This window comes from Lissotriton vulgaris, chromosome 10 (genome assembly GCF_964263255.1).
Source record: "Lissotriton vulgaris chromosome 10, aLisVul1.2, whole genome shotgun sequence".
In the NCBI taxonomy this organism is placed as follows: Eukaryota; Metazoa; Chordata; class Amphibia; order Caudata; family Salamandridae; genus Lissotriton; species Lissotriton vulgaris.
Window position 1 is genome coordinate 152,595,666 of NC_141698.1, and position 23,346 is coordinate 152,619,011.

At 47.3% G+C, this 23,346-nt stretch overlaps 1 protein-coding gene across 2 annotated transcripts in view; it reads left to right on the forward strand.

The window, feature by feature from the left end:
• Positions 1-23,346, forward strand: part of TECPR1 (tectonin beta-propeller repeat containing 1) — a 575,261-nt gene that overhangs the window by 114,820 nt on the left and 437,095 nt on the right. For both annotated transcript variants that reach the window (XM_086940729.1, XM_086940728.1), the window contains exon 5: positions 6,729-6,854. In XM_086940729.1, the coding sequence (XP_086796855.1) occupies positions 6,729-6,854 (126 nt within the window). The remainder of the gene's footprint in view (positions 1-6,728; positions 6,855-23,346) is intronic.

The following is a 23,346-nucleotide window of genomic DNA, read 5'->3' on the forward strand; positions in this document are numbered from 1 at the left end:
TCATGGTTACACAGTTTCTGAAAAATTATTTATGCTTCATCAAAGTTAGTGCCCAGATAGGAAAGGGAGGGAAGTGCTGTGAAGGAATTAAGTGAACAAGAGTGAAATGCAAAAACAGTAATCAATTTTTACACCATTGGTCAGTAATCATATATACATTCTAAATTGGTCTCCCTAATTCGGAGCCACATAAGAAATTAATTCGTCACTGTTTTATTACAGAAAACAATATCTCCTCATTAGGCTGTTTGAATCCTGAATGACCATAGGAGTAAGAACATGGGGATAGTCTACGTTTCGACCCTATGAGGGTGTAGGGTAGTTCGCCCTTACAAAACAGGTCTTCATCAGGACAGGGGGGGCGGTGGGAAAGCCTCCTAGGGTAAGAAACAATGGGGAAAAACTCAGAAAGGGTAATAAAATCCCGAATTACCTAAGTGGTGTTATTGCTTGGTCAAAACATTGGGAACACTGTTAGAGGGACTACCATGATCATTAACGCATTTACCTTGGAAAAGGAGGACCGATAGGATTGCCATCCGGTCGGGTCAAAATCGCCTCGATAAATATCTGAATGCGAAAAGGACCGTAATTAGGACAGATATTGCCGAATGAGCAGCAAAGTTACTACATAACAGATGGTTTGAGAAGACGTAATTTTATGTAAGATTTACCTCAGTTCCCGGGTTGGTATGTCGGGATCGGTATCTACAGATCGTATCTAGGGAAAACAAACAAAAAACAACACCTCATGAATGCTTGATCTAGAGAGATTCTGGATCATGTTTAGTACTACTTGATTCCTGCACTATTCACAAAGTGGGCTTACCTTGTCCAACAAATTATTTCTGCATAAGCGAGGTCTCGAGGCAGTCAATGGAAGCGGCTCTCGTAACCAGGAAGTCAGAGCCGGGGGCGTGGTTACGTATATATTGGGAGATGCTGACACTGAAAAGGGACTACCCTCGTAGTTGCCGGGAAACCAAGGACGCTAGAAAGGTTCCTTGGACATCAGCAAACGTGTGAAATGGATAAACCATATTACTAGTGATTGGGTGGATTCTCGTTCAAAGGAGGCAGTATAAAGACAAATAAGTCAGAGAAATTACACAGTCTGTTATTTTCAGCGAAACGCACATAAACATTCTTGGTGTACCTAACAGGCACGTTGGTATGACCAAAATGACCAGAATTGGGGTTACTCGTCGTGGTTCTGCCAGAGAAGGTTATCGAACCAAAGAAAGGCATCAAACCAAAAACAAGTGCTCCTAAAACACCAGTCGATCCGAAAAAAGTCATCGACTCAACAAAAGACAGTCAACCTAAAAAACCTGTCTAGCACAAAAAGCGTGTCAAACCTAAAGATCCGGTCGATCCGCAATCACTCGTCGACCCAAATAAAGAGGCCGAGCCGAGAAAGAGCAATAAGGCTCCGAAGGTCGTCGAACAAAAAAAGGTTCTGGACCCGAAGGCAATAGTCGATCCAACTAAGCCAAAGAAGTATACACAGCCACGGACAGTGGAAGAAGAACTCTTCCATCCAGATCCATCAGACGATCAGGCAACAATTTGTATAAACCCTGAGACTGGTAAAGTCACAATCCTACACAGGAAAAAGAGGCCATTGGACACGGACTCTCATTCCCCCATTCCTCTAAAGAAAAAGAAGGACTTTGGGACTTCTCCCTCCAGACCCTTCGTTCCTCTCTATCCTACTATGCCTACTACGCCTTTTGCTCCTTACTCTCCTTCGCACTCTGGGGACAATGAGGGTGACACAGGGGAAGATCCTCAACATGATTATGCCTATCCAGAGGATCCTAACGCTCAAGATGAACCATGGGGTGAACCTACTGATCCATACGACACACATCCCATCCACAACACCTCCTCATACCCAACAAAGCCGTCACCTACTGACGACACCATTGTCTTCAACCAGCTAATAGATAGGGCAGCGCAGTACCACAACGTAGTCATGCACAATGACCCTATAGACGAAGATTTTTTATTTGGTACATTTCCTACTTCAGAAAAAAATGTAAGAACACTTCCTATGTTAAAAGGGGTATTAAAACAAGCGCCAGATATCTTGAAAGATACAACCAGGGCATGCGTAATCAATCCCAGGATTGAAAAGAAATATAGAGCAGCCCCTACAGACCCTACTTATATCAGAGGTCAGTTACCATTAGACTCACTAGTAGTGGCTAATGTACGCAAAAGGGCCAACTCACAGACAACAGGAGAAGCTCCACCTCCTGATAAAGAGTCCAAAATACTAGAGGCCTCGGGTAAAAGGGTAGCATCACGCTTCCAATTCATGGAGAATAGCAAATACACAAGCTCTGCTAGCTCGTTACGACTGAGGACACTATGACCAGCTTGAAAGTTTAATGCAACACTTGCCTGAGCCTTTCAAAGCCCAAGCTAATGACCTCATACAGGAGGGGAAATTTATTACAAATGCCTCCATTAAATGTGTGCTTGACGCAGCTGACACTGCAGCCAGGTCCATTAACACTAGCGTCTTACTTCGAAGACATGCATGGCTACGTATTTCTGGCTTTAAGAACGAGGTGCAATCCACCATTCTTAACCAACCAATCAATCAAGACTTCCTTTTCGGCCCTGCAGTCGACACCATTTTAGACAAAATGAAAAATGACACAGAAACTGCAAAATCAATGGGCGCATTGCGGTTTCAACAACACAGAGGTTCCTTGCAACGCTCCTCATACAGAGGAGCTACACGGGGCAATACTTCACAAACCTCGTTGACATACAAAAGCAACACCTAAAGTTCCTTTAACAAGAACTCCAACAGAGGAGGTTATAGGGGCAACAATAATAAGGGAAGAGGACATGGAGGCAATAACACCAGAGCCTCCACTGCCGCAAAACAGTGACTTCATCACACTACCTCCAGACCATTTAACACCAGTCGGAGGCAGGATCCAACAATCCTACCAGTCTGGAACGCAATTACCACAGACAGGTGGGTGAGACAAATTATCCAGTATGGTTATTGCCTAGAACGGACTTCTACTCCACCCAACATACCACCCAGACACCGTCCAATGTCCAAAGAACACATCACTCTGCTACAACAAGAGGTGAAATGCATGCTGGAAAAGGGGGCCATAGAGCCAGTCCCTTTCCAACACCAAGGGACAGGAGTATACTCACTATACTTCCTTATTCCCAAAAAGGACGGTTCCCTCAGACCAATATTGGACCTCAGACCCCTAAATCAATACATACTGTCCGAGCACTTCTATATTATCACACTACAGCAAGTGCTCTTGTTGCTCCAGCAAGGAGACTTCCTAGCAAGATTGGACCTCAAGGATGCGTATTTTCACATACCCATCCATCCAGCTCACAGAAAATATCTCAGGTTCACAATAGAAGGTCAACACTACCAATTCAAGGTTCTCCCCTTCGAGGTAACCACAGCTCCAAGAGTGTTTACAAAATGCTTAGCGGCAGTAGCTGCACATCTCAGGAGACAACACATCCACGTGTTTCCATACCTAGACGATTGGCTAATACAAGCAAAATCGTACAATCAGTGTCTAAGAGACACGTCTCAGACACTTCAGCTGCTACACAGCTTAATCCCACTTACAACCATCCCACACCCAACAATATCTGGGAGCTACTATAGATAACTCAGTGGCAAAGGCATATCCAAACTCAGCGAGGATAGCCAGCATGCAGATGCTCATTCGTAAATTTCTGCCACAACACTCTTTGCCAGCTCTAGTCTTCATGCAGCTCATAGGCATGATGGCCTCTTGCATATTCATTGTCCCCCATGCCCGACTTCAAATGCATCCACTGCAAGAGTGCCTTGCAACACAGTGGAACCAAGCTCAAATACTACTAAAAGACCTAGTGTTGGTAGACAGTCGCGCTTACAACTCTCTGCAGTGATGGGACCCACTAAACCTTTCCAAGGGGCGACTGTTCCAAGAGCCAGTTCCACAACTAGTACTAACAGCGGACGCATCACTAACAGGTTGGGGAGCCCTCCTACTTCAATAGAGAATGGAGAAATCAGACACCCAGATCCCAATCAGATGAACCTAGCGATCTGGCTCCTGAAGTCTTAGAATTTGGATACCTTAACTTGCCTCCAGACTGCATGAATATCATTAAGGAGAAAAGGAGACCAACTACTAGAGCATGCTATGCAGCTAAATGGGAAAGGTTTGTTATTTACTGCACAATAACCAAATCAACCCATTAAAAAACATTGTAATTTTCAACGCCAACAGCTCTAACTTTAACAAATGCCAGACCTATTGCATTGTAAATGCTTGTTCTCTCTGAAGGCATTAATGCGGCCGGCCTTTTTTGGGGGACAGATATCCCCCGTGGGCAGATGCTGGGGAGTCCATGGAACCTCATGGGGGTGCTTTGATTGTTCACCACCTCTTTGTGGCATAATCAGCACACACCCTGGCAGCTTCTTTGCCTCTGCGGTCGTTTCTGTAATATGGCATGGGTGCAGAGTAGGCGTGGGCGGAAAATCCGTTCCGCTCGCGGATTTTGCGGATTTTCGGGAAATCCGCAATCCGCGAGATTTGCGAATTTCCCGCAAAATCCGCAAATCCGCGAGCAGCGGATTTTGCTCGCACTGCTCGCACTGTTCGCGTGAGTTCGCGCCCCGCGAATAAGTGCAAAATTGCAGAAATACGATCTTAGCAAAACTGAAAGTAACTACTTACCAGGTTCAAAAGTTCAGGCTCATCATTAGTAGCCATTTCCTGGAGTGCTTCCTGAGGGGCCCCTCCAGAGTTCAGTTGCCAGTTGAAACTATTATGTGACCCTGCTCTGAACCTCAGAATAATTACACATATGCCACAAAGGTCCTGAATTACAGCTAAGGGAGACAAGCAGGAGCCAGGCTGGAAGTTAAAATCCATTAATCAGCCCCTAATTCATTATTGTCAGTTGGGGCAGGGCAGGTGTTGTAACTAATTTTGCAACAATGAAAGCACTTAGCAAGTGCAAAAGATCACTAATCAGGGCGCACTAAGGAAGCAGGTGCCAGCTAAAAAAATATTCTGTGACACATGAATCAGCCCCAAATTAATTCAGGTCACTTGAGGCAGGGAAGGTGTGCTTTGCTTTGCCGAAAATAATGTACACTGGACAACCAGAGGGTGTGGTGATGAAACAGAGGGTGGCATGGGTGGGCCAGAGGGTGGCATGAGTAGTCAGAGAGTGGCAGTGGTGACAGAGAGTGGCAGTGATGAAGAAGAGTGTCCCAAACAGGCTGGACACGTAGAAACAACAAGTTCGCGAAACTTGCGACCCGACAGGTAAGTTCGCAATTTGCGAAAGTGTACAAAACCCTCGCGAACTGGCAGAAACACGGGCGAACACAAAAAAAAAAAAATCCGCAAATTCGCGGGAATTCGCGGATTTTGCGGATTGCGAATCCGCAAATCCGCAAAATTCGCGAACGCGAGATCCGCAAAATTCGCTCATGCTTAGTGCAGAGACAAAGTGTCCCCTCTTTTGCCACCCTCCCCTGCAAACGAGAGAGCGCTCCGTTGAAATTGTGCCAGCACACATGTTGCACTGGTACACTCAGTATTACATAGAGTGTTGCGCAAACGTTTACCTTCTGTAATACCAAATTGCCTGGGGCGGGGTAAAAAGCTGGGGCACATTCCCATTACACTCACGAGACAGTGGATTACGACCCCCAGTGATTTGTTTTCTTGTAGTCAAATGTATGAGTGCTCTAATTTTTCAGCGAGCTGATAATAATTGGAAGAACCGTCATTCCTTGGATCCTGGGTACCATAATTACCAGAAAAAGAGATGGATTCCAATGGATTCATTTTTGAGGATTGGTTTTAGTGTTTAAAACTTTAGCAGAACACTGTTGAAACATAAAACAAAATGAAAAATATAGTTTGTTTTGTCCGCACGCATAATAGTTCTAAAAGAATACAAATAACTACTGCTAACACATGAGTTATCTCGTCCTAACTTTAAATTATATTGAGTAAAAAAACTAGAATTAATTCCTCAGGGCACAACAAATCTTGACTGGCACTTCATCTGTGTGGGTTGTGAGGTTGCAGCGCTCTAGTGATGCTCTTGTTGAAGTAATAATGAATGTGAGAAATTATTTTAAGACAATGACCGTACATATTTCAGAGCAAAGAAACCAGTTTCAGTCAGTTTAGTCATGCTAATCACCAAACAATGGTGTAATGCAACTAAAGGTCTGTGGGGTGGATGATTTAACCCTCCATGTAACTTAGATGGGTGAGTCAGAAGTAGCACTTGTGTTCTGTGTCCCTGGATATTTATGGAACGTGTGGCATTTACCTAGAGATATTGCTAGTTATTCATAGACTTGTCACATGCAATAACTACCGCCCCATTTTGCTTTGGATGTGCCAATCAAGTTGATTTTACTTTTTGTACCCTTTTATTGGGTTTCGTACACTTTTGTACCTTTCTATGCCTCTTATATGTATAGATTTACATTTGTTGTTTATAATGCGTTCACCTGACAGGTTTAGCTCAGAGTTCACTGAAAATGAACTGACAGATATGACCCGTGTTGATTGTGTACCAGATAAAGTGTGTGTTATTTGAAATATATGTTTATTAAAAGCATACAGAGCATAAATACGAGGAAAGGCAACCCATATCAAGGTTGATTTTTTAAAACTGTTTTTTTGTCTTCTTTCTAGATCCCCCCTCCTCCAGGCAGCAAGCAGTTTCCAGACCCCTTTAACGATCTCACCGTGGGAGGATGGGAAATCACTGATGAGCCTGTTGGGCGTTTATCTGTTTGGGGTGTTTCTTTACAAGGAAAGGTACAACTAATTTTTCAGTTTCCTTTTATTTAAATTATATTTTGGAAGATGAATAATTATAAATGTGGATAGACGTAACTCTAGTGACAGCATAGACACTTTTTAGGTCTCGGCTAGAAACGCGCGAAGCGCGTTCTTGCCAGATAACTATAGTCGGCGTCTCAGCCGTCTCAGAACGACGAAGGGAGACAAGACCTGGCCGCGCGCAGCGTTTCCCCATAGGATAACGTGTGCGCGCAGCCAGGTCTTATCTCCACAGCATGGCATGGCAGACCGGATCGCGTCGCACGCCTCTCTGGAATGCAGGGGGAGTCTGCAGAGGGGCGCGCGGCTGACAGGAGAGATGAGAAACGCGCGAGGTGCGCGTCGGAATCCGACACTGCGATGTTGTTACTGCGAGATCTTGCTTTCGTTTTCCCCGTTGACTGGCAACAAAGCATATTTCAGCTTTCCCTTGAGAAAATCGTTTTTGAATGAAAGAGCAAAAGGCCGCGCTGCGTTAATAGATGCTAATGCCTGGCCTCGTCAGCTGCAATGGAGGCGAGAAGGTAACACGATTGTCTCAAAGATGTCCTCTGAGGACAGACAGGGCCTCACTTCTTGGTATGCGGCATTACAGTGCGATTAAATCACCCTCCTGTAAATCTGTTCCCGCACATGATATTACACCGTCCAGCCTCCCAAGGGTAATTTACTGCCCTATGCGAATTTTTAGGGTGAAGGAGATATAACTCGCTGAATTGTTTTCACCGCACCGAAAACTCGTCCTTCCCTGCTAAGGCCTGGGGTCGGGTTCATGAGCAGGCCCTGCCTCTGTGAATGCTCACTCTGTGCCTTGATGTGGACTGAAACCCTCGGTGTGAAGGTGCTCTGTGCCTGCACAATGCCCCCTTTCTGTGCACTGCACACTGCTTGCGTTCCTGCAGATAGTGCCAGCCAGGACTCCATGGAGGGCACCACTGTGAGATACTGCTCAAGCCACTGTTCCATCACATGACGAGGGAGTGGGGTGCAGGCTACAATACAACATAAAGCCATTTATAAAGCGCACAGCTATCTCTGGAGAGGCGTCTCGGCGCTAGGTTATAATTTAAGAGAACGTTGGACTCGTTATCAGCTCATAGGATAATGTTATTGTGGGGGACCACACGAGCGTGCATCCCTCATCTCACCGAAAACCGGTCATGGCACGTATCTTACTGCAAAGACAGCGCAGTACTGTGAACATGCCTTCTTTCCATATGTGCATGTTATGTTAGGTTTATGGTAAAATCTATGTTTAGGTACAAGAGGTGGGTGTGTTTCCTGGTTAAGGGACAGCGTGCGGTGCTGTTTGTAAATAGGAATGTGTGCAGAGTGATGTGTAAAATGTACTTAAAATATGTGCATTTGTTTAGAGAAATGCACAGGCGCCTGCGATGTTTATTGATGCTTAGATATTTTCGGTTAGAGCTCCCGTTATTTTCGATGTATTAGGGTCTTTCTCAGTCAGAAACGTAGGTGACATATACACCAACTAAAATGTGTGTCTGACCTAAAATTCGGTACCAGCTCGATTTTCGGCAGAGTGTACATTGGTGAGTTGAAATTAAGGCCTCGTCCCACATTCACAAGTCCCTGTGTACGGCTTTTAACCCTGCTTTTGCAACTGGGTGAATCGCTGCTTCCAAGTCTTAGCAGCTAATGGAACCGAGCGGCTGGTGGACACAGTGATTTGTCCACGATCACACGCCGTGGTAAGTTGGGGACCGGCTGTTAGAACTCGTCTTTGCTTTCTAGAGCAGCCTGGATGAAAGGAGTGCTCCTGGCGCATCCAAGGAAGCCCTGTGCGTCAGGTGACAGTGTCGTTTCACCTCCATGAAACTGGTAATATTACATTTTTGTCCATAGCTTTTAGGCTGCTAAATATTTAAAAGTAGATCATTTGGGAACTAGAAGACCGAATTCCCCTCGTAATACAACATTCATAGAATGTGGGAGTTGATAGTGACGTTAAGGTCAACCAGTGATCCCTTCTTCGCCTCTTCTTAACATATAGGCCTTATTTACTCTAGAACCATCATTTCATGGCTCAAAACTGTGCCTGCCCGGTCCCTTTCAAACAGAGAGGGTCACTTCATTTGCACTGATGAGGTCCCACCTCATTGTGTGACCCTGGGCAGACCATTCTCTCCATCTGCCTCGGTTCCCTTGCCTTTGTATTTACACCAGCCTGCAGAAGGGGGGATCTTTTATATTCGCTGAGTCGTTTCATTTGTCTGAGTTTCATCTGCCCTGTGCGGGGTTTCTCTTTTTATTATTGTTCATTAGGGGCCGCTCGGTTCACGGCTGCACGTGTGCACCGTGTGCTCTTGTGCGTGCCAGAGTTCTGCGGAAGACTTTGTCGGTGATATGTTCCAAACTGGCTGGGTTCCGTCGTAGAAATGTGTGAAACCTGTCCTGCCTGGCTGAAGATGAGTCGGGCCCCTTTTATTTGCACTTCGGGTGATTTGTGTTATTCTTGGGAGTGCGGGTACCCCCAGTCAGAACGGTGTGTCCTGGGCAGGTCTGAAGGTGCCCAGGTGAGGGAGGGTGGTAGGTAACTTACCCTCAACCACATGCTTGGTCCAGGGGCTTCAGTTAGCCCACCAGGGTTCTGGCAGTGGCAATGTGCGTACGGACCTCCATCACATAGACGCAACTTACTTAAAGGTTCCCTGAACTGATGCAAGTTTTGAGAGGGGCATAGTCACCAGTGGTGCCACAGGTGCAATCGCACCATAGCCCAGTGGCTAGAGGGCCCCAAAAAAGCCCAATTCTGTAGTAGGGGATCTCTGTGTATAGTCATAATCTAGTGAATAGTCCCGCCCATGTGCGTGGACCCCGGCAATCAAAAATAATCTCTTAAGTTGTCAAGAAATGCAGAACTCCCAGGGGGGGCCAAAGAAGTGGCTCAGAATGACATTTCTCTCACTGGTTAAGAACGGGCAAGTGCATGGTGTGAACCCTTGTCGGAAAGTTTAGGATACCTCACACAAGTAACCGGTTGGACAACAACTGTCATCCCATCCGGTGACCGTCCAGCGTCATCATTGGCATCCTGCTCCTACGGCAGGCTGGCGGTGCAATGCCCGTCGGGTAGCCCAGGAAGGCTACACTTTAGTGGAGATCTTTTTTTCCTGCCAACGGGTGTGTGAATGTAAGGGGCCTAAATAAAGTGCAATTGTGAGCGTGAGTGGATCAGCAGGAAAGAGGCAGAATTTCTAGTAACAACAGACCCGGTTACTCCATACTTTTACACCCTCCCAAAAATACATAAGGGTACCACCCCGGTCCCTGGGAGACCAATTGTGTCGGGCATTGGTTCAGTGTTGGAGCCCCTTTCCCAATTCTGCGATGCCTTCTTCCAACCCTTGGTCAAACTCATCCCGTCCTATCTACAAGACACCAGAGATGTGTTACGTCTAATCTCCGACATGGATGGAAGAGAAGACATCGACCTCCTCCTGACACTTGACGTTGAAGCGTTGTATACAAACATCCCTCAACAAGCAACGTTGGAGGCAGTCGACTCTCTGCTGCGACAAGAGGAATGGGTGTCACCTACCCCGATAGCCTTCATTATGGAGCTGGCACACATTGCACTCACTGAGAACTTTTTCAGATATGAATCCAAACTATACCATCAAGTACGTGGAACGTCGATGGGCTCGACTTTTGCACCGAGCCTAGCATGTATCTACATGGCGACATTTGAGAAGAATTGTATCTACCCCCCAGAACAGAATCCATTTCGTGACAATCTAACCTGTTGGCGTCGATACATCGATGACATTCTGGTATTTTGGAAGGGGGATCGGCTTTCCTGCGAGGCCTTCTGTGTCTGGATTAATCAACAAGATCCATTCTTGAAATTTACGGGCACCATTTCCGAGAAATCTATACCTTTCCTGGATCTGACCATCTCTCTTGAGCCAACAACTATCAGCACTACCCTATTTAAAAAGGAGACTGATAGGAACAGTCTACTACCTTACACTAGCCACCACACGAGAGCCCTTAGGGATAATTTACCCTTCGGCCAATTTCTTCGCCTCTGGCGAAACTGCAGTTCCATCAAAAACTTCAAGCAAGAAGCTAAAACTCTACAACACAAGCTAAGGGACAGGGGTTATCCTACACGACTATTAAAAACGTCAACCAAGAGAGCACTTAATAACAACAGAGAAGCTCTGCTTGAGGTTCACCCTAAAGAACAAGATGAGATGATCACGTGTGTAACCTCCTTTACCAGGCACTCTACATTCATAAAAAAGACTATCAATTCTCACTGGGGCATTCTCAACTCTGCAGGGCTGGAGCTCCCACGCTTTGCATTCAAAAGGACAGCTAATTTAAAGGACACTCTGATCCATACCCGCCCCAAGAAGACTAGTACCCAACCAGGAAATACCCTTTGGGACCTTCCTCCGGTCACCGGGCACTACCGGTGTGGCTCCTGCGTGGTGTGCCCCCAGACCATCCAAGGAAAAACGATCATACTACAAAGAGATTTCACTTGGACATATAACAGGCACACCAACTGCAACAGTCCCAAATGTATCTATGCTCTCATATTCCCATGTGAGAAGCTTTACATTGGGATGACAATGCGCCCTGTTAAACAGCGCATAATGGAGCACAACAGTAATATACGTTGCCTGAAAACTCACACCAAACTTTATGAACATTGTAAAGAGCAAAACCACTCCATAGAGAGTATCCGATGGACTGTCATTGAAAGCCCACCATCAGTCAACCAACAAACTCTCTTCAGACTCGAACAAAGATGGATACACCGTCTACATACAGATGACCTGGGCCTTAACGATGCGGTGCCATGGACGAGTTTAGCCAGATAGTATTTGACTCGGACTATATTGTCCTTCCTCCAGTTATGTTCAGTATATCTTTAATGTATATGACCACTTCTCCAAGATGGCGCCCATGTTTATCAATCTGACCTAACACAGACCTCATCGCTTTCTAACATTGGTGCTGAGAATCTGATTGCCCAGCATTCATTAGTGTACCTCCAACTTCCAGAGGTCCCTATCTAAGATGGCGCCCAGTTTCTACACACGAATACAGCGCAGGCTTCTTCACTTTTTACTAATTTCTGACCCGCGTTTGAAGTTGCCATAGTAACTTGAAAGAAAACGCCCCTCTGGGCGCGCGCGCAACGCACGCTTATCTGCCTCACCGGGACACCTAAGCTGTTACCGGCTGTCCTGCAATCGGCAGAGACGTGGGAAGGGTAGGTGCTTAGAGGCTCTCTTCCAGCAACTCACGAGGTAAGACGGGGAGTAACACTCCTCCGACGCGCTCTCTCTCCTCTGTTCCCCCTTCCCTCCCTCCTCGCCCAGCTCTTTGACCACGGCGAGCGCTAAGCTGTGCTCTCGGCGCCCGGTCTCTGACACGGCGCTCCTGCCCTCAGTTAGCAGCGCGGCTTTGAAATTGACTTTTCTCCCGCGTTCCCTCTGATTCATTTACAGGCTCTCCTCGCTGGTTGCTGGCCCCACCAGGTCAGCCGAGGTGGCCTATTCCAAGGGATTAGCGGGTAAGTGTATTGTTTGTGCCAGCTACCACTCGGCGAGCATGACCAGCCGGCACCAATAATGTAAACACACCACGTCACTAGTCAGCATTGACGTTTTCCACAGAGTGTCAAACAGTCACGGTTTTTTCTGAGCTCGAGCTCATTACTCAATATGTCATCCTTGACTATATTCCCTTCACTTCACTCCAATGCTGGGGGAAATTAACACTGATCTTTTAACAGTGTTAGTGACACATCAAACTTGATTTGTAGATCGGACATGGCATATGTTGACACCATGAGGCATGCCACCTATTTAGTAAGCATGCCACTCACAGGACGCAGCAACTCACGTTCTGTCTTTTAACTTTACTTTCTCTCACTTACGGACACACCATATACAAACGGGGTTGTCTATCTTCCACACCCCTAGACCACTCATTGATACCCCACTCTTTGGACCACTTTTTGTCCCCAGGCCTTAGAGTGAACAAAGTGAGTAACCACTTGTTTTGTTTCCTTCCCAGTTCCTGATAGGTCTCCAAGGAATACATTAATTCTGCGACAACGTACAGGTCGTATCTTCGATCTCTCTGAAATCAGAGGGACCGTTAGCAATTTTATGAGCTTTATAGGTCCTGATGAATTGCCTTCCAGGCAAGAAACATGTTGACCAACTCCACACTAAGGGTTGAATAAGGATTGATCAGATTACCCATCACTCCTTAATACCCCTTATTCCCTTTTAACAAAGCAGTGAGCCACACTATTAAAATTGCTCAATGGACTCAACTGACTTTTTTTTAGAATTCACACTCACGCTCACAATTGCACTTTATTTAGGCCCCTTACATTCACACACCCGTTGGCAGGAAAAAAAGATCTCCACTAAAGTGTAGCCTTCCTGGGCTACCCGACGGGCATTGCACCGCCAGCCTGCCGTAGGAGCAGGATGCCAATGATGACGCTGGACGGTCACCGGATGGGATGACAGTTGTTGTCCAACCGGTTACTTGTGTGAGGTATCCTAAACTTTCCGACAAGGGTTCACACCATGCACTTGCCCGTTCTTAACCAGTGAGAGAAATGTCATTCTGAGCCACTTCTTTGGCCCCCCCTGGGAACTCTGCACACATTTTTGTTTACTACTTTCTAGGACGAGTGCATTGGACCCCCCCAAAATCGTCCATCTTTTATTCCCCTTTCTTGATACCAAAGAAATGCAGAACTGCAAGACACTTCAGAGAAAATTAAAGACAAATAATGCAGCCTATACACACAGGCTACACTGTCCAGTACTTCAACTAGAAATTCCACCAAAAAAAACACACACAACACTGCCTGCCCAGTTTCTTCCATAGAGAAACTTGCCTCTACCAGTAAAAAGCCTCTGGAATGATAGAGATGAAGGCATGGACAGACAAGCCCCATAGGCTGCCATTATGTGGCTTATAATAGGATACTGTGCCTTTAAGAAACTTTCCAGAACTTTCTCCCAGTATCCCAGAATGCACAGCAGGTCCCTTTTACTTTCAGTTCTTTTTTGTGGCTCCTGCTAACAGGACCCTGGCATTGAGCTCTCCCCTTTTTCAAGTGTTTATTGGATTTTGTTCACTTTTTTGCTAAAAAGTGTTTCAGATTTATATTCCTTGGTGCTTTTCTTCTCTCCTGTGTGTTTTGTTCAGGCTTTTAGGGCTCTAAAATGCCTGATCTTTTCGACAAATGCCCAGTCTGTGGGAGGAAGAAGGCCAAGAGCGATCCACATGATGTCTGCATTATCTGTCTCCCTGAGGCACATGTCCCTGAAGACTGTGACATCTGCCAGCACCTTTCAGCAAGGGCCCTTCTCCTACCTGGCCGCCAAGACCTGGAACTCCCTCCCTCCCGATCTGCGCCTGACCCAAGACCACCTCTCCTTCAGGAAGAAGTTCAAGACCTGGCTGTTCGAGCAGTAGCAGCCCCCCCCCAAGCGCCTTGAGACCCTCCGGGTAAGTAGTGCGCTCTATAAATGTCTTTGATTGATTGATTGATAGGGGGAAGCATTACATTTTTTCTGGCAGAGTGGAGAAAAATTACTCAGGACAAGTGGGTGCTGAATATTGTTTGCAATGGATACAGTCTTCGGTTCACCAGCCCGCCTCCATCAATCCCTCTGGTCAGCTCGCAGTACCAACTGCAAGAACTTCAGGCAGGGGCAGATATCCTGCTAAGGAAAAGGGCGATAGAAGACGTACCTCTGTCTCAGAGAGGAAGAGGTCTGTACTCCCGGTTCTTTCTGGTTCGCAAGAAGGACAAGAACGAGTTCAGGCCCATTCTGGACTTGCGACAGGCAAACAGATGGATTCGCAGGGAAAAGTTTTGCATGCTGTCGTTGCATCAGTTTTATCCTCAGTTGCAACAGGGAGACTGGCTGTGTGCTATAGACTTACAGGATGCGTACTTCCATGTGCCCATTGCACACAAACACAGGAAGTTCCTGCGGTTCCAAGTCGGCACCAATCATTATCAATACACAGTACTCCCATTCGGACTAAAGTCTGCTCCAAGGACATTCTCAAAGTGCATGGCGGTGGTAGCGGCACACCTGAGGAAGAACAAGGTGTTTGTCTACCCGTACCTGGACGATTGGTTGATCAAGGCATCCTCCTTCTCGGAAGTGCGAGCACACTTCCAGAAGACGTGCGTTCTCTTGAACAAGCTGGGGTTGCACATCAACATGTCCAAGTCTGTCTCGACTCCGGTCCAATGCATACAGTACTTGGGAGCCTCCATCAATACGCTGTCAGCAAGCGTGTCTCCTTCGGAGGAGCGACGGTTATCACTCCTTCAGAAGGCTCAGGCTCTTATGACCAATCCATCTACAACAATGAGGACGGTGTCTTCTCTACTGGGATCGATGGCCTCTTGTATCTTCCTGACGCCACACGCACGGCTGCACATGAGACCGCTGCAGGAGTGCTTGGAAGACCAGTGGGATCAGACGAAAGGATCTTGGGACGACAAGATACGACTGTCTCTGCATGCTCTTCAGTCTCTGAAGTGGTGTTGTTCAGCGGAGAATCTCCTCAGAGGGGTTCCCTTCCACAAGGACATTCCCACGCAGACTGTCGTGACGGATGCGTCTCTCCTGGGGTGGGGAGCGCACTCCGGAAACCTACAGATTCAAGGAACGTGGTCCCCGATGGAGGCCACGTATCACATCAATTTCCTGGAACTCAGAGCTGTTCACTTGGCACTGAAGGCCTTTCTTCCGTCCTTCCAGACCAACTTTCTGCTTGTACAGACGGACAATACCACCACAATGTATTACCTCGACAAGCAGAGGGGCTTGAGATCACGCACTCTGTCGCAGGAGGCGCAGGCGATCTGGCACTGGCTTCTGGCCAGAGGACTGACGATGACGGCTACCCATCTACCAGGTGTGCAGAATGTTCAGGCAGACTCGCTGAGCAGACTGATTCAGGAAAATCACGAATGGGTCATAAACGACAAAGTACTAGGAGACGTTTTCGCAAGGTGGGTAACTCCAGACGTAGATCTGTTCGCCACCGCCGAAAACAGCAAATGTCGAGAATTCGCCTCCAGGTACTACCAGCGGGGGACGCTGGGGAATGCGTTATGGATCAACTGGTCGAACAGCTTTCTGTACGCTTTTCCACCCATTCCCCTGATTCCGGCGGTACTCATCAAGCTGACCCGGTCCCAGGCTCGGATGATACTCACCGCCCCGGAATGGCCCAGACAGTGGTGGTTCACGGACCTGCTTCACCGGACACTCCTTCCTCACATTCGGTTGCCGTGCAGGCCGGACCTTCTCACGAAGTTCGGGGGGCAGATGTTGCACCCCAACCTCTCGTCTTTGAGTTTGGCGGCATGGCTCCTGAGATAGTGCAATATGGCCATCTTAATCTGCCAGAAGATTGCATGGACATACTGAAGGAGTCTAAAAGGCCTTCCACTCGGACTTCCTATGCTTACAAGTGGAAGAGGTTTTGTATCTGGTGTCAGTCCAAGAACTACGACCCGACGACGTGCAAGGAAGATGTCATCCTTCGTTACCTTCTACATGTGGCGCAATCTGGCCTTAGTGTTCATTCCATTAAGGTTCATCTTGCTGCATTGACTGCCTACAGGAAATGCCCTTCACAGACTTCCTTCTTCCAGATCCCTGTGATCAAAGATTTTTTGGAAGGCTTGAAGAACGTGTTCCCTCCTGTCAGGCTTCCTTCGCCTTCATTGGAATTAATGTGGTGCTGTCCAGATTGATGAAGGAGCCTTTTGAACCTATTCATAAGGCTTCGTTGCAGCACCTGTCCTGGAAGGCGGCGTTCCTCGTGGCCATCACATCGGCCCGCAGGGTGAGTGAAATTCAGGCGTTGTGTTGCCAAGAACCTTATACTGTATTTTATGCTGCTAAGGTTGTTATGCGTACTCACCCTAAATTTCTTCCCAAGGTTATTTCTGATTTTCATGTCAACCAGACTATAACTTTGCCTACGTTTTTTCAGAATCCTTCATCTCCAGCGGAAAGGTCTTTACATTCCCTGGATGTTAGGAGGGTGTTGAAATTTTATCTGGATAAAACCAAAGATATTCGTAGGTCTGACCAATTGTTTGTCAATTATGGATCGGTCAGGACGGGTCTAGCGACCTCCAAGCAGTCCATCTCTAGGTGGATTGTGTCCTGCATACAGTTGTGTTACCAAAAAGCTAATAAGACCTTAGGAGGTAAACCTAAGGCTCATTCCACCAGGGGAAAAGCTGCCACGACAGCTTTACTCCGTAATGTTCCGATTGCAGAGATCTGCAAGGCGGCCACTTGGAAGTCGGTTCATACCTTTGCTAAGCATTACTGCCTGGACACTGATGCCAGGGCGGATGCTCAGGTTGGGCAGGCTTCGCTGCAAAATTTGTTCGCACAATAGTGGTGTTAATTTTCCTCTCTCCACCGCCGCTTTGGTGCGGGGATGGGCTTGCCATTCTATTCACTAGATTATAACTATACACAGAGATCCCCTACTACAGGAGGAGTCGTTTCTGTCCTGTAACTCCAGTTCTGTAGTAGGGGTATCTCTGTTATAGTCATAAGCGCCCGCCCTCCTCCCCGGTGGAGATGGATGTTCATGTAAGGAATGCTACAGGCCTGGCATGCTACCCCTTCAAAAAGAACTGAAAGTAAAAGGGACCTGCTGTGCATTCTGGGATACTGGGAGAAAGTTCTGGAAAGTTTCTTAAAGGCACAGTATCCTATTGTAAGCCACATAATGGCAGCCTATGGGGCTTGTCTGTCCATGCCTTCATCTCTATCATTCCAGAGGCTTTTTACTGGTAGAGGCAAGTGTAGGAAGGTGGACTTTTTGCCTGGTGTTTTGCTGGCTTTTCGACTTAGTTGACCTGGGACCCTGCTATTCAGGGCCCCAGACCTACTGCTCTCTCTGTAAAGTGGATTCCATGTACCTTAGGTACATACCTAATTGGATACTGAGTCACCTTATCAGTCCCTGTACAGTGTACCTTAGGTACCCAGGGCATAAGTGCACCCAGGGCCTACCAGGGGCTGCAGCATGTATTATGCCACCCCTGGCTGGCCATCCAAATCTGACACAACTGGCTGCACGACAGCTGGGGCAAGGTGGTGTAATCACCCTTTTCTTTAGATATAGTATCCCTATATCTAACCCTAAAATGGACACATGTATTCCTATCAGTCACTCCTATGGCAGGCCTTAACAATCCTGAAGGCAGAGTGCTTGGAACTATGTGAGATGGTGCTCTGGCATGAGCTGAGCCCGTCTGCAGCTTGCGGAACCAAGTCCTAATAGCTGTTCCATGATAACGCGTACCATATACTCTTAAGTGCATTATAATCCTCGCGGTTATTTGCTATCTTTGGTATCGCTTTATCAAAACATTTCGAGTAAGGTGTCATACGAATTGGAATACTAACCCCTCGCCAATTCTGGCAACGGGGTTAGCATTCCACCCTTCTAGAGGGACACGACATGTATGTAACTGTGAACCCCGGTTAAAGTTAACTCGAGCCTCAGCATCACAAAATGGATGCTGCCACCACAGACACAAGTCTGACCTCCTGCTGCTGGGAGTCCTTCCAGCGAGGAGAGCTTGGACAAAGGGTTTCCTGTCAGGGGCGGTGCTAGCACCATCCCAGACAGGGTTTTGTGTATCCCAGGTAGGCAGGGCTGAGAGGAAGGTGACTGCAAGTGGCACCCCGGTGCTCACTATGCATCTGCCGGTTTGAACCAGTTCCAGGGGCACACCAGCCCCTGAGCTGGGGAAAGTCCGGACAAGGGAGAATGGTGTAACCACCCCCCGTCCTGGTCCCACCCATGGGCAGGACCTAGTCGCGTGCCTGACCCTTTTTTTTAGAATAAAGGTAGGAGCAGGTCCCCTTCCCAAATTAGATAATTCTGAATCTTGACTACTTTCCACGAAAGAACTCTTGAACATTTCTGAAGACTCTCCCTTGTGGCTAAGGAGTAGCAACCCTACACCAGCGGGCACCATCTAAGCGCATGCGGTTTGCTGCACGTACATCCTCTGGATCAAGACTGCCTAGCTCGACGAGACCCGGATTCCCTGGCACCTCTGACCTCTACCTACATCATCAGCCCAGCTGAGATGCGTGGGTGTGACGAGACCTGAAGGGACCGGCCATCTTCAAAACTGCACGACGCTCATCTAGCACGACCGCCGAGGGATCCTCGAGTGCGTGCTTTGGGGTTTGAGAAGCCCTAACCCTGAGCAGCTCCAGCACCGAAGTCCAGCCCCCCAGCATCCACGAGATCTGCGTGGGGCCCTTCTGCTCTTTGCTGCTCACCGCGTTGTCCGGCTACTTGCCTGCTGGCTTGTGGCCCTCCTGACGACGAACCACGACAATCACATCGCTGGTCTGGTTGCTCCATACTGGCCCTTGCTCCCTTCCAAGAGAGGAGCACCCCGGACCCTCCTGGTCCACTCCAGACGCCATCTTGAGTCCACCGCGTGGGCTTGCCTTTGCCAAGGTTTGTTGCCCCAATCCTGGGTCCAGCATCGCCGACAGCAGACACCTTCGTGGGACAGCTCGCACCTCCATCCTGGTCGCCGACAACGCCTCCTGGTCCGAGAGACTGCAGAGCCCAGCGTCGCCCACTCACCTGGTCGAGGTGACTTCATCCGGTGCCATCCTGGTGCCCACCTAATCACTGGCTAGTGGTTAAGAACTGAGTCCCCTCTGCTTTCAGGTTGTCTCCATCTTCGATCCAGGCTTGGATCACTCCTAATATCATCACTGGTCGCCTGCCAGCAACTTCTTCTTTCAGGCTCCATAGACTGTAACGAGGATTCCCAACGTCTTTTGAACCCTATGCAGCCGCAGCCCCTGGGCTAGGTAACTTGAGCATTTCGGTGCTCCAACGTAGGTTCACTATCTAAGTGTCCAGATCCTTTTTCGTTTTCAGCCTATCTAGTCGGATTCGTCCGATAACACTAACTTTACGTTTACTAGCATCCATAGACTTTGTCCCGCATCCCGCGTGAGAGTGCACACTCTGCACCCGATCCCCCTAGGCCTCCTGCTCCTAACCTGAAGGTTCAGTAGTGTAGTCCTAGCGATCCTGGAACTTACACGCTAGTCAAAAGGAATTCAAAAGGCTAGCGAAAATCAGTACCAAAAAACTGTCAATAGTGGAGGATAAAGCCACCCTTGCAAAAAGAAGCCATGGGTGGATGACCCTTCAATCCTATGCCTTGTTAATTCCACAGCCGTATCTTACTATACCTTTTAGTGCTCGAACGAAACTAAGTTTTTTAAAATTGAGACTGGGAGTTATTAACCTGTTGATTCATTGACCAAAATGGAAAAGAGAACATGGAAGAGACCTATGCCGACTCTGCGAGACCCACAAAGAAGACATCATACATATCACCTGTCTGTGTCCAAAACTACTGACAGAGAGACGGGGCCTACTTAAACACCATTGGAATAGGAACATGATTAGAAGCTGTAGAGCAGCAGTTTTGGCCTGTTTTGATCCTAGGAACACTAAATTAAACTGTTCCCTAGTAAGATTTATGGAGCGCGCTGCAAAAAAACTTAGTGAGGTGCCCACAGTTTGTGACTCCCCATTGGAATAACGTTGTTAAGTTTCACTTGTTATTTCCAGCCCTTTTGGCTTTTAATGAATATGACATTTTATATGAAAGCTTTACCTGCTATTGCTACCCATATTGATTTTTTTACGAACATGATATTTTAATGTAATTTTGAAACCTTTCAAAATGTTTTGTATTTGCAATGGTTTTTTAAATCACGCAATAAAGACTACTTCTGAGTTAACTTCAGTTAGTCCTAGCGATCCTAAAGCCGCTGGATCTTGTTACTTACCTGCTAGTATTTCGCATTCCACTTTTGTAGTATATGGTTTTTCGTGCCCCTCGGGCATTTGTGTAAATTGTGCAACTTAAAGTATTTTCTTAAGAGTTTTGTTGTGTGCTTAGCTCCCTGACTCATAAAGAGATCAGGGTAGACTTGTTATAAATAAATATCCTTTTATTTTCATAACAACTTGTGTGGTGTCCTTTCACTTGGTGTTCAAGGGGTATATGTGATGGTATAACAGCTGGCTTAACACGCCCTCTAGAGTTTAGCCTAAAGACTGCTCTTGTCCATGCTACTAGGATAGCTGGTCTATAAGGTTGACTTACAACCAATCATCAATAAGGGTTGTTTGGAATGATACACAGTGATCACTAGAATAGTGAGCACTACATATCAGGCCAACTTCTCACAGCAAGTTTCTCTATGGAAGAAACTGGGCAGGCAGTGTTGTGTGTGGTTTTTTTGGTGGAATTTCTAGTTGAAGTACCGGACAGTGTAGCCTGTGTGTATAGGCTGCATTATTTGTCTTTAATTTTCTCTTAAGTGTCTTGCAGTTCTGCATTTCTTGACAATTTAAGAGATTATTTTTGATTGCCGGGGTCCACGCACATGGACGGGACTATTCACTAGATTATGTCTATAACAGATATACCCCTACTACAGAACTGGAGTTACAGGACAGAAACTACTCCTTCTTGCCTTATTTTACTATCCTCCATGGGCTCAGGGTATCCATTTTCTGTGCCTGCACAAGGGACTGCGGCACGTTTGCTGCACCACTGTCTTTGGAGGGGACGTTCAAGGAGGCCCTTTGGCGCAGTCTTGAACACTCGCCCACTATTGGCTGCTCTGCTGAAGCCTGACGGGTGTTTTATTGTAGCGCCGAGTTCTTCTCTTGAGATTGTCTTACAGTAACAGACTTGTGTGTACGGCGTTGCCCGCTCATGCCAGCAGCCGTGGACAGGTTCCTGCTCAATCAAATCTAGACCCGGAGCTGGACGCATTTTAACATGCCAGGGGCCGGGAAACCCTGTGCGCCTTTGGCGCTTAAAGTTTGGAATGCACCGCGCATGCAGAAGGAGCTATGAAGTGGTCAAAATCAGTGTGGGTGCTATATTTAAAACCATCTAAACGAAACCGACTCCCCCCCTCCCCTACCGGCCCTCGGGTGATTAATACTTTTTCAGTTTTCTCACTGTCTGTCTTATTTAGTTCCTCGAGTGCATGGAGGCCCGTGCTGGATTTTTAAGCACTTTATACATGTGGTGTAATGGCCGCTGGTCTAATGTACCTTATCAGTAGAACCGGTTTCATGGGACACGAGACAGTGGCGGTATGGAAAATTCAAAACATACTTGCATAGATTTCTCTTCTTTAAGGCTGAAGCTCTCCTCTACAGTTCCATCTCCAGCGTATACATGCTCACTAAGCCAGGGGGTGGATTGTTAAATGAATACATATTCTTGTGCACCCAGTGAACTGAAGGGCTTCTAGGTGCGTCCATGGTTCCGGAGTTGAGCTAGGGATTCGCCCAGGATCACATCGTTTGTTCGAGCTCGGACATTGTGCTACAGTCCTTTGCTCTTTATTTCACTGATGACTGTTTTTTTAGAGCCATCTCTGCTGTCACAAGGAGTGCAACCCTCCGCCCTCCATTCTTTTTGGACACCCAGTGGCAGTTTTCCTATTAGTAGAGATCAGAATAATAGTCTGTTGCTGACCCAGCACTACAACTCCCAGAATGCCGAGTGTTATTGAATTGAACTCCAGGGGCCCTCTCGTGATCCGGTTCTTTCCGCTGCGCAGGTTTCACTGACCGTGGAGCTCGCAGACACGAAGGGGCAGTCACTGCCATGTGTTTCCAGGCTCTTCAGCCCACGCACTAACTCTGAGATGTTTAAAATTAATGCATTCGCTGTAGACATAACACGCGGACACCTAGTCGGCCCCGCGCAGAGATACTCGAGCAGGGAAGGGACCCAGGACTGGCTTTGAGGCGCTTGAAGTTACCTGCAATCTGATCTCTATTCTCGAGCTGAGCGGACCTGTGACGTGGCTGCAGAATAAAGGGTGTTGGGAAAGAGTACAGGGCAGAGTCATCTGAATAATTAAGTTATACAATTACAATGTGCGGTGCGCTTAAAGCTCTGTGCGTCTACCTCGGTGTGGGCATGACAAAGCGCCCTGTGCGCCCCCCTCCCCCAGTGCCTTTTATCTGCAGAATGAAAAAGTCAAACCTGAGTGAGATAAATGTTGTATACACAAGCCGTAGTGCCTGGCGGTGTTGGAGGGCGCTTGCTGTTTTCCTCTCAGAATTGGGGACCGGTTGTTTTGGATACAGAAGTCTCACTTTCACATAAAGGCTGGGGTATTTTCCTTATTGATAGCGGATCTGCCAGCCACTCTGAGAACGGTGAGGGGTGCCAGTCCAAAAATAGATGGGAAGCATGTGGCATGCTTACTTTATGCATGTGGCATGCTTACTTTATGCATGTGGCATGCTTACTTTATGCAGACAATTTGGGGATTGTGGACCAAACTAAGATGGGTCTGCAAAG